Source organism: Rhincodon typus, chromosome 2 (genome assembly GCF_021869965.1).
Source record: "Rhincodon typus isolate 14 chromosome 2, sRhiTyp1.1, whole genome shotgun sequence".
Taxonomy (NCBI): Eukaryota; Metazoa; Chordata; class Chondrichthyes; order Orectolobiformes; family Rhincodontidae; genus Rhincodon; species Rhincodon typus.
The window spans coordinates 7,511,043-7,523,278 of NC_063333.1; the positions used below are offsets into that span (position 1 = coordinate 7,511,043).

The following is a 12,236-nucleotide window of genomic DNA, read 5'->3' on the forward strand; positions in this document are numbered from 1 at the left end:
CTGGAGAATCTGAGATAACAAGGTGTAGAGCTGGATGAACACAGCAGGCCAAGCAGCATCAGAGGAGCTGGAAGGCCGACGTTTCGGGCCTAGACCCTTCTTCAGCATTACTGCATACAGCATACTGCATTAGAAATGAGTGCTGGTTGATTGGTAAGTAGACTGTGATTGGTAGTGATGTTGCCATGGCAAACGCAATAGGGGACTATTGTGTCCCACACTTCCGTTTCACTCAAAAAAGGCAATGTTTGAATGAAAATCTTTGACAGCACGTCCCTTTTTTCCAGCAATATTCAACTTCCAGACTGTGAAGAGACTATTCACCCAGATTGCTGAAGAAATGTGGTATCTTGCAATATATCTTTCTTCTTTTTTGTCAAATAGGACATTTCTTTTTTATTGGCAAGTATCTTCAAGGACCTTTACACAGGAGATGTTATTGGGAAGGAAATAATAAAAAACCTTGTAACGTCACGTGGTGGAGATGATAAGTACCACGAGCAATTCGTGCAACAGCTACAAGAGGTTTGATGACCCTTTTCTCCTTCCTTATTTTTGCCTTCATTTTACAGGGTTCCTTTTTAAGTGTTTCTTTTCAAAGATTCTTTTTTTCAAATTGCACTTGATTGCTTGCCTCCTCCTCCCTTGAAGATGTTCACTCTTTCCTCAGTGTGACACATTGGGCACTGCAGTTCTTGGTCAACTGATCATACCTAGAGCAAGTGCTGAGGCTGTGAGTGCCAGCAGTGTAACTCAAAAGTGAGAAGCTTGACAGGTGAGCTTATTATAGCTCTCCTTGATATCCAAAAAATTTGACCATTCCAGAATTAAGTCACTGGAGCAGGAACGGTGCTTAATTTTCCATTCTTTATCCCAGGACCTGATGGCATATATGCAGCCTGTCATTCTAGCTGAGCTGAGAACAGATAACAGGTGACAAATCTGGGTCTCTATAGCTTACTACTACAGATACACTGTGAGTGGAGGTGGTCTAGCCTGGGTCTTTGAGTGGAGATCCTGTAATGACACACCATTTTAGGGTTATTGACACCAGCCTTTCTTCTGCCACACTCCCTTTCCATCTGTTATTCTGTCATTTATATTTCCTTTGGACACATCTTTTGTTTCTATGTGCAATATTAACTAATTTTGACTTGCACCATAATCTTTTAAATCATTTAAATGCTTCCATCCTCCATGTTTATTGCAAACTGTCTTCCTTTTTGTGGCTTCCTGCTTTTTCTTTCCTCTGAAATCTGTGCTCATTTTAAAACCATTTTTCACTAACATCTTTCAATACTGATACTTGACCTAACCCTATCGAGAGGTCATTGATTTGAAGCATCATCTTTTTTTCTTATTCCAATAGATTTAAGTGCTGGGCGTTTCAACCATATTCTGTTTTTGCTTTCAGGCACATATGGTAGTTTGTTTTTGTTTTCTTTTTTATTTGCCATATTTTGGCTTTGCCAGGTGGATGTTTAGAGTAATTTCTTCTCTTCATTTTTGCAGTTTTTCTTTCATACTCATTGGTCTCCCCCAAAATCTGATTCTTCCAAGTGTCAAAAAATAGCTCAAAGTAAATTTGCATTTACTTCAATCCTTAGGGAGCTTAGGTTAGAAGATTTATATGTGGTAAACTCCTGAAATGTAAATTTATATCCAGGATCCACCATAAAGCTGCTGTACCTTTGTGTTAGTCCATAAGTGGAGGACTTTTTAAAAAAATTCATTCACAGGATGAGGGCAGTGCTGGCTAGGCCAGCATTTATTGTCCATCCCTAATTGTCCAGACAGCAGTTAAGAGTCAACCACATTGCTGTGGGTCTGGAGTCAGATGTAGGCCAGACCATGTAAGGATGGCAGTTTCCTTCCCCAATGGGCATTAGTGCGTCAGACTGCTTTTTCCAACAATCGACAATAGTTACCTGGTCATCATTAGATTCTTAACTCTAGATTTTCATTGAATTTAGGTCCCCAGAACATTAGGCCTCTGGATTAACAGTCCAGTTATAATACCACAAGGCCATCACCTCCCCTAGGTTACACTGGAGGTTTTGGTTACAGATGATCAGTTCAGAACAGAAGCCACAATAGGGTCAGTCAGTATCTGAAGGAGTTAAATAGGTCAAAATTTTACTCAGTGATCCTCCATCAGCAGTGAACTACTTGAGACATCACCAACATGTAAAAATGGTTGTAGAATGATTAATTTTAATGATTGCTAAATAGATTCACGCAGAGTATGACAAACGGATTGCAGAGGCAGACACAGTTGAAAAACATATAATCCAGGCCCGGGCACGAGCCACAGTGGCAGAGGAGAAGGCTCTGAATAAAGGAAAGGAGAGTGGAATTGACCAAAAATCCCTGGATAATAACTCACTTGGATTGCCAACAGGTAAAACCTATTTGTCACATCACGTTAGTGGTAGATGGGAAGACATCACACTTAACAAAATACAAAGACGTCTGTCTTATTGTCTTCCCTTCCCATCCTTGATAAGTTGATTTCTGACTGAATCTGGTTCCACTGGATTTGCTTATCTTCTAGTGTTTCACCAGAGTCTGTTCTTGCAAGGAATGTAGATGGACTGGGAGCTAGGCATTGAATAGCAAATGACAAAATGTTGGTTTATTAAAACCTGACATAGCTTTGATGACTTCAGGACTTAACCAGTGCATATCTTGAGGCTAGTGGGTAAACCTTGAGGTATTTTTGATTTGCTTTCATTCATGGGATGAGGACATCATTGGCTAGGCCAGCATTTTATTGCCCAGAGGCAGGTAAGAGTCACCCACATTGCTGTGGATCTGGAGTCACATGTATGCCAGACCACGTAAGCATGGCAGTTTCCTTTCCTAAAGGACACTAGTGAATTAGATGGGTTTTTCTGACCGTTGACAATGGATTCATGGTCATCAGTAGACTCTTAATTCCAGATTTTTATTGAATTCAAAATGCACCAGCTGCCATAGTGGGATTTAAACCCATGTCCCAGATTATTACCCTGATCTCAGCAATAATACCACTAGGCCTTCACCTCCCAGATACATGTAGGTGAGTTCAATAAATATGCAACATGAAAAAGAGTGTCTAAGGTAAACATTGGTCCCTTAGAGGATGAGAAGATTAATGAGGATTTAATTGGAAATGAGGAAATGGCTGAGGCATTAATCAGGTATTTTGTGTCAGTCTTCACTTTGGAAGACACCAATATCATGCCAATAATTAATGACAAGGAGGCTATGGCAGGTGAGAACCTAGAAACTATCATTATCACTAAAGAGGTAGTGTTGGGCAAGTTAATGGGGGCTAAATTTAGACAAGTCTCCTGAACCTGATGGAATGCATTCCAGGGTACTAAAAGATATGGCAGGGGAAATAGCTTTTGGTAATTTACCAAAATTTGGTGGACTCTGGAGCAGTTCCAGCAGATTGGAAAGCAGCACATGTGACGCCACTGTTTAAGAAAGGAGGCGGACAAAGGCAGGCAACTATAAGCCTGTTAGCTTAACTTCAGTGGGAGGGATAATGTTTAAATCTATAATCAAGCAAGAAATAGCACCCTGGGGCAGACACAGCATTGGTTCATGAAAGGTAGGTCATGTTTAACTAATTTACTGGAATTCTTTGAGGACATTATGAGCACGGTGGACAACAGGGAACCTGTGGATGTGGTGTATCTGGATTTCCAGAAGGCATTCGACAAAGTACTGCACAGAAGGCTGCTACGTAAGATAAAGGTGTTAGATGTTATGGGTTATATATTAGCTTGGAGAGAAGATGGTTAACTAACAGAAAGAGTGAGGATAAACGGGTGTTTTTCCGGTTGGTGCTCAGTGGCTAGTCGTGTGCTCAGGGACCATTGCTGGGACTGCAGCTGTTTACAATTTACATAGATGATTTAGAGTTGGGGACCAAGTATAGTGTGTCAAAATTTGCAGATGAGACGAAAATGAGAGATAAAGCAAAGTGTGCAGCGGAAACTGAGAGTCTGTAGAGGGATATAGATAGGTTAAGTGAGTGGGCAAGAGTCTGGCAGATGGAGTACAATGATGCTAAACGTGAGGTCATCAATTTTGGTAAAAATAATGGCAAAATGGACTATTATTTAAATGGTAAAAAAAATTGCAGCATGCTGCTGTGCGGAAAGACCTGGGTGTCCTTGTATATGAGTCACAACAAGTTGGTTTGCAGGTACAGCGGGTAATTAAGAAGGCTAATGGAATATTGTCCTTCATTGCTAAAAGATAGAGTTTAAAAATAGGGAGGGTATGCTGTAGTTGTATAGGGTGCTGGTGAGACCTCACCTGGAGTACTGGGTATAGTTTTGGCCTCCTTATTTGAGAGAGGATGTACTGGCACTGGAGGGGGTGCATAGGAGGTTCACTAGATTGATTCCAGAAATGGGAAGGTTGCTTTATTAGGAGAGATTGAGTAGTCATGGACTGTACTCAATGGAATTTAAAAGAATGAGGGGGGATCTTATAGAAACATATAAAATTATGAAGGGAATAGATAGGATAGAAGCAGGGAGGTTGTTTGGACTGGTGGGTGAACTTAGAACGAGGGGGCATATCATTAAAATAAGGGGGAGCAGATTTAGGACAGAGTTGAGGAGGAACTTCTTCACCCAAAGGGTTGTGAATCTGTGGAATTCCTTGCCCAGTGAAGCAGTTGAGGCTACCGCTTTCAATACTTTTAGGCAAAGATAGATTTTTGAGCAGTAAAGGAACTAAGGGTTATGGTGAGCGGGCAGGTAAGTGGAGCTGAGTCCATGAAAAGATCAGCCATGATCTTATTGAATGGCACAGCAGGCTCGAGGGGCCCTGATAGCCTATCCCTGCTCCTTTTTCATATGTTTCATATGTTCATGTTCTGGTTGCTGGTAATCATGTATGGAGAGCTAAGTGATTGAAGATTTAACCTGCTTTCTGGCCTTCACAGCCAGTGTGCAGGACCTTTGGAACATGTCTGGATCAGTAAGGGGTTAGCAGGGCTGTGAAATTGATAGGCTGGCAAGCCTGTAAGCACTGAACTGTGACACCTGCTACATTGCCTTACTCCCAGAAATAAACAGAAATAAAAGTTAAGATATTGTTTAAGAAAATTAAGCTCTTCTCTGTATAATTGAGATTTTAAAAAATTCACTCATGAGACGTGGACTTCACTGGCCAGGACTGTACTTTTTTGCCCACTGGGCACTTAACAGTTAACCATATTGCTGTGGGTCTGGAGTCACATGCAGAACAGACGAGGTAAGGATGGCTGTTTTGCTAAAGAACATTAATGAACCAATGGGCTTTTCTAAAAATTGGAACTGGATTCATGGTCATTATTGGACATACAAAATTTCAGATTTTTTAAAAAATTGAATTCAAATTCTACATCTGCCATGGTGGAATTCAAACCCAGGTCCCCAAAACATTATCTGAATTAATAGTCCAGCGGTAATACGACTAGGCCATTACCTCTGCCTGTTGCAACCTGGTTGCATTCCTGTTGTTTCAGGTGCTAGGTGAAGATGCACATACCACAAGTATAACCAATGTAAGCTTGTGGCAATATCTAATGTTTAGCAAATTCCGCCATCTTCACAGTGTAAGACTGAGAGAGTTCTGCACTATTGGGGGTGCATTCTTTCAGATAACACAATAAACTCAGACCCCATCTGTGGACATTAAAATTTCCTTGGTACTATTTGGAAGAAGAGCAGGAGGCCTCTCCCTGAACTCCTGGCCAATATTTGCCCCTTAACGAACGTCACTAAAACCAGTCATCACATTGCTGTTTGTGGGAATTGGCTGTGTGCAATTTTGGATGTTGTGTTTTCTAAATTGTAACATTTTAAAAGTTCTTCCGACAGTAATTATTTAGTAAAGCCTTTATGTTGTATTAGGTTCTGCCTGAGATTGAGTTCTAAGTGTTGACTGAGATTGAGAAAATGTGCACTAGTGGCAAGTGAGAGTGATACAGTATGGACAGCCATGATCAAAGCAGACCACAATGTACATTAACAATAAGATTTCTTATCCATCTGTCCACTTGCAGTGAAATCCACGTTCAGGGACTGCGTAGACAGTGAGCTGCTTAAGACACATAACTTGATCGTTCCAGAGGATTATATCGTTGAGAAGCGCACGAGCAGCAAAACACCGATACTTGCAGGTAACGTCTGAGGACCTGCCAACAGCGAATTGAATTCCTAAATATAATATAGTGTGAAAGAGCAAGCCAGTAACTATGGACCCATTCACTCAATGTCAGCAATAAAAAAGATAATGGAATCCTTAACAAAAGTATAACATGAACATGTCTAAGAACAGAAAACAAAGTTACTACGGACTCTAAAAGAGAAGATTGTGTTTGAACAACTTTAATTTTTCAAAATTACAGAAAGATTAGTGGACTGCACATAATATAATTGGGAAGTTAAAATTAGTTTGATAAGGTATCACATTGTATACTGGTGGAGTCAGACAAATAAACCGATAAGATTGATTGATTTATTGTTGTCACATGTACTGAGCTACAATGAAACATGTTGTTTTGCATGTTATACAGGCAGATCGTACCATACAAAGTGGATCAGTGTAGCATAATAGAATGCTGAATACAGTGTTACAGACACAGGGAAGGTGCAGAGAGAGATCAGAATTAACATTTGAGAGGTCCATTCAAGAGTCTGATAACAGGTGGGGAGGAAGCTGTTCTTGAATCTATTCATACATGTATACAAACTTCTTTAGCTTCTGCCCAATGGAAGAGGGTGGAAGAGAGTGTAACTGGGGTGGGGGGGCTTTCATTATTTTGGTTGCTTTCCCAGGCGGTGGGGATTATAGATGGAATCAATGGATGAAAGGCTGGTTTGCATGATGGACTGGGCTGTATTCACAACTCTCTAGTTTCTTGTGTCTTGGGAAGAACAGTTGTCAACCCACGCAGTGATGCATCCAGATAGAACACTTTCTATGGTGCATCTATAAAAATTGGTAAGAGTCCTTGTGGACATGCCTCCTGAGGAAGTAGAGATGTTATTGTGCTATCTTGACAATTGCGTCAGCATGGGTGGACCAGGACAGATTGATGGTGATTATCAAGCTGATAACCATAGAATCTGTACAGTGCAGAAACAGGCCATTATACCCATCAAGTCCACACTGACGCTCTGAAGAGTGTATCCCGCTCAGACCCACCCCCCACGGTGTAACTGTACATTTCCCATGGCTAATCTACCTAGTCTGCATATCCCTGGATTCTATGGGCAATTTAGCACGGCCAATACACATAACCTGCACATCTTTGGACTGTGGGAGGAAACCCACGCAGACACGGGGAGAATGTGCAAACTCCACACAGACAGTCACCCAATGGTGGAATTGAACCTGCGCCCTGGCGCTGTGAGGCAGCAGTGCTAACCACTGAGCCACCGTGCCATGCACAAAATGGAAAATGGAGAGTGAGGGTTGAAGACAGTTGCTCAAATTGGCAAATGGTGCAAAATAATCCAAAAGGATTTTGCTAGATCACTCTTCACTATGTATTTAAATGATTTGGACTAGGAAGGAATCAGATGTATAATTTCAAAATTTGCATATGACGCCAAATCAGGGTGTATATAGGAGAGCTGTGATAAAATACCCTTTATTGCCTTTTTTAATTCATTTTGTGGGATGTGGGCGTCACTGGCTGGCTAGCATTTATTGCCTGACCCTAGTTGCCCTTGAGAAAGTGGTGGTGAGCTGCCTTTTTGAACTGCTGCAGGCCACCAGCTGTAGGTTGACACACAATACTATTAGGAAAGGAATTCCAAGATTTTGACCCAGCAACAGTGACAGAATGGCGATATATTTCAAAGTTAGGATGGTGAGTGTCTTGGTAGGGATTATTCCATTATACTTTTGACTTGCGCCTTGTAGAAGGTGAACAGTCTTTGGGGAGTCAGGAGGTGAGTTATACACCGCAGTATTCCTAGACTTTGACCTGCTCTTGTAACCACTGCAGTTATGTCCAGTTGAGTTTCTGATCAATGATAAACACCCAGAATTTTGATAGTGGGGGATTCAGTGATCGTAACACCATTGAATGTCAAGGGACAGTGGTTAGATTGTCTCTTGTTGGTGATGGTCATAGCCTGGCATTTGTGTGGAGTGAATATTACTTGTCACTTGTCAACCCAAGCCTGGATATTATTCAGATCTTGTTGCATTTGGACATGGACTGCATGTCAGTGTCTGAGGAATCATGAATGGTGCAAAACATTGTGCAATCATTGGCGAACATCCCCACTTCTGACCTTATGATGGAGGGAAGGTCATTGATGAAGCAGCTGAAGATGGTTGGGCCTACGACACTACCCTGAGGAACTCCTGCAGAGATGTCCTGGAGCTGAGATGATTGACCTCCAACAACCATGACCATCTTCCTATGTGTCAGGTATGACTCCAACCTCCAGAGAGTTTGCCCCCTGATATCCATTGATTCCAGTTTTGCTAGAGTTCCTTGATGCCACACTCATTTGAATGCAGCCTTGATGTCAAGGGCTGTCACTCTCGCCTCACCTCTGGAATGTCAGGTAAGAATGGGAGAGATTCCTGATCAACTTGAAATGGAAAGAAATTGGAGCCATTTACAGCATGGAAATAGGCCCTTCAGTCCAACTTCTCCATGCTGCCCAGTTTTCAGTTAATCCCTCCATACCTATCTCATCCATGTACCTGTCCAAATGTTTCTCAAATAACAAAATTGTACTCACCTCCACCACTACCTTTGGCAGCCTATTTGAGACAGTCATCACCCTCTGTGTGAAAACTTTGCCCCTCTGGACCCTTTTGTATCTCTGCTCTCTCACATCAAACTTATGTCCTGTAGTTTTAAACTCCCCCTACTATGGGGAAAAGCTGTTGGTTATACCTCTCATGATTTTATAAGCCTCTACAAGATCATCCCTCAGTCTCCTTCACCCCAGGGAAAGAAGTCCCAGCCTATCCAGCCTCTTCTTATAACCTTAATGATACAGAGTTTTGACAGGGAAAGATAATGATTTGCATGTGCCAGTTTGTCAAAAGAACAATCTGCAGACTACAAAACTGTATTTAAAGCTTAAGAGCTCATTCCTGCAGCTAATCGATTTAACATTTAGCATCGCAAGAAAAAAACCTAATCCGATTTTGTGGAATTTCCTAAGAAAAAAATGCTGTGGTATCAGTGGATTTTGATCAATGAAGTTAAAAAAATTGAGAATGTGAGAGAAATCATGATAATGGAAGAATTCAGAAATAGCATTCCAGTGAACATTAAAACTGATCTAGATAAGCATCAAGTGCCAAAGATCTGAAAACAGCATTTCTGGCAGTTATCTACGATATCTCACACAGTTACATGTGGAGAGATGGTCATGTGGGAATCCTCAAAGAAATTGGAGGGATAGAAAATCTATGGATGGAGCGAACAGAAGGATGCTAAAGCAATAGAGAAAGGCTAAAAAAATGATATAAAGAAAATAAACACATTTCCATTGAATTAAGATTGGACATACCAAAGTTAAGTGCTGCAAGTTAAGTGGGTGTTAATGGAAGTTAAATTGTTGCAGAAATAGGAATTCCAAAGAAATCCTCAGAAAAAGGTATGGTGGGAAAGTGAATGGGTTTAAAACAGCAGCTATAGTACAAAGAGAATATGTTCTCTTAAAGTGAACGAAAATGAGCAATGACTCAGGACAATCAAAAATTTCTTCTTCAACTCTTGATAAAGAGAAATAGATCAATCTATTTGACTCTGGATTTTTTTTCTCAAAAGGATAAAGATTTCCTTAATTTTCAAACATTTGAGGTAAACTAATAAAGTTATTGAGAGACATTGGGTCAAATCAGTCACTGATTCTCACTCTTCTGGAGGTGTTAATGAAGGAGAAAATATTAATTGAAAGTATAGAGGATGGTTCCAAAACAGTCCCATTAAACAGCTGAATTAAAAAGTGCGTTAGTAAATGTGAGTATGTACTTAGAGTTATGCAAAAAATCCATATAGAAGGAATTAATTTTATCTTGTGGAATGACCTGGTTGATTCAAAAATATTTGCCTCACTTAGTGTGGTGGAACAAGCAGTGTAAGTAAAAGACACTTGCTGACATATTTCTAATTCTCTTTTCATCGGATGTGTAGGCCGACATTTATTGCCTGTCACCATGTTCTTGTACCGCTGATGTCCATGGGGTGTAGGTACGTGCACAGTGCTGTTAAAAGGGAATTCCAGGATGTTGGAAGTAACGGTGATATATTTCCAAGTCAGGATAGTGTGTGGCTTGGAGGGGAACTTACAGGTTATGTTCCCATGAATCTGAATCCCTTGTCCTTCTAGTGAGAGAGGTCGGGAGTTTGGAAGGAAGAGGCATGGTGAGTTGTTGCGATGAAACTTGTCAATGGTACACGCTGTTGCCACTATGTGGTGGAGGGAATGAATGTTTACAAAGGTAAGTTGGGTGCCAGTCATTCCCTAAATGACCATCTTACGTTTGGACAAAACAATTTCCTTTAGTGAATTGTGTGTTCATTCAGTGCCTAAAGATCGCAGGATATTACAGGTGCTATGATTTATACCAATTAGTTGACTTAACACTTGCAATATTGCATTTCTGTGCACAATCGTTACATTATAGGATGATGCCAAGTAAAGCATGCAAAGTAGGAGAACAAATTAACATGTGATTTTACATGAGGATCTCCAAGGCTATGGTTTTAGTATAAAAATGCTTACATTTATATGACAACTTTCACAACCTCACAACACTTTATAGCCAATTAAACACTTCCCTTTGAAGTGCAATCTGTGTTGTGAAGGAAATAATGCTGCCAATTTTTGCACAGCAAGATCCTGCAAACAGCAATGGGACAAACCTAAACAGCGGTGTGTCGTGTTCTCAGCCCACACTTTTCCCACTTCACTTAGATTGGCCGGAGACAGAAAGCCTTTGCTGCTCAGCAGTTTCTTAAAAATAATTTACCTCAACTGCCCATCAAATCTCCTTTTGAAATCATTAATCATCTCCGTTTTTATCACCCATGTGGGCAGTGCATTCTAGGTCTTTGGCATCCACTTTTATAAATATGTCTTGCCTCACGTGCTACCTGCATCTCTTACCCTAAACTTTAAATCCACCTCTTAGTTCTTGTACCATCAGCCAAGGGGAACAGTTTCTTCTTCTACCTTGTCTAAATCTTCTGAACCTCTATCAAATCTCCTCTCCTTTTCTCTGAGGAGAACATGCCCAGCTTCTCCAAATTGTTTGTTGTTAAAATTCCGCATCCCTGGAATCATTCCGGTAAATCTCCACTGCACCTTCTCAAGGGCCTTAACATTCCTCTTAATGTGTTTTGACCAGAACGTGATTTAATATTCTATTTGTGGCCTCCAGAATTTGTTAAAGGTTTAATATAACTTCTCTGCTTTTGTATTCAGTACCTCTATTTAGGAAGCCCACTTCTCTTTCAATATTTTGTGTCACCTTTTGAAGAAGCATGTGCACAAACCCTAGGTCCCTCCCTCCTTGTAACTATTTAGGAATATTCAATATAGCATCATGGAAATTTTTTACATTTACTTTGAAGAGAAGACCAGGTCTTCATTTGAAAGTTACCATCTCCAATAATGGAGGACTTCCTCAGTACTGCTTAGAAATGCCAATCTAGATTTTTTATGCTCAGAAGTATGCAGGGGGAAATTGAACTCACCACCTTCTGGCTCGTAAACAAGAATACTACCATTGAACCTACAGCCCTCATCATGTGGATGAGACTGTATTTTTAGCTGTGATTGTTGTGTGGCTCACAGATACCAGAAGGAAATCCATATAAATTAAAATGATGGTTATAGTGAGGACTGTGTTTCTTTTATTTTTTTTGTTCAGCAAAACCTCAGATCTATGTTCCAAAACTTACAAAAACTTTCAAGAAACGGATTTCAAAAAGCCCAGTAGATGATGGATACACAGACTTGAGCCAACCTAAGGCCCCTAGTGGATTATTAGAGTGCAACTCATCTTTAACTTTGCTGTCATCCTCTGAGGAGTCAATTGGTTCAAAAATATCCAAGCCCCAGGTAGGTCTTCCAGTCCAAGTACTTGGATGTCATTAAATACTCAAGTGCTCTGCTTAGGATTTATGTTTGAAAAACTGCATTACATTGCATTGATATTCATTCAGTCTGGCTATAAGAATGTGGTTTTTCTGTTAT

At 40.5% G+C, this 12,236-nt stretch overlaps 1 protein-coding gene across 1 annotated transcript in view; it reads left to right on the forward strand.

Annotated features, from left to right (window-relative positions):
* Positions 1-185: 185 nt before the first annotated feature.
* The window catches only part of dlec1 (DLEC1 cilia and flagella associated protein), a 129,394-nt gene continuing 117,343 nt past the window's right edge, over positions 186-12,236 (forward strand). The window contains exons 1-5 of the mRNA XM_048618205.1: positions 186-194; positions 385-525; positions 2,233-2,401; positions 6,056-6,172; positions 11,911-12,101. Of these exons, the coding sequence (XP_048474162.1) occupies positions 186-194; positions 385-525; positions 2,233-2,401; positions 6,056-6,172; positions 11,911-12,101 (627 nt within the window). The remainder of the gene's footprint in view (positions 195-384; positions 526-2,232; positions 2,402-6,055; positions 6,173-11,910; positions 12,102-12,236) is intronic.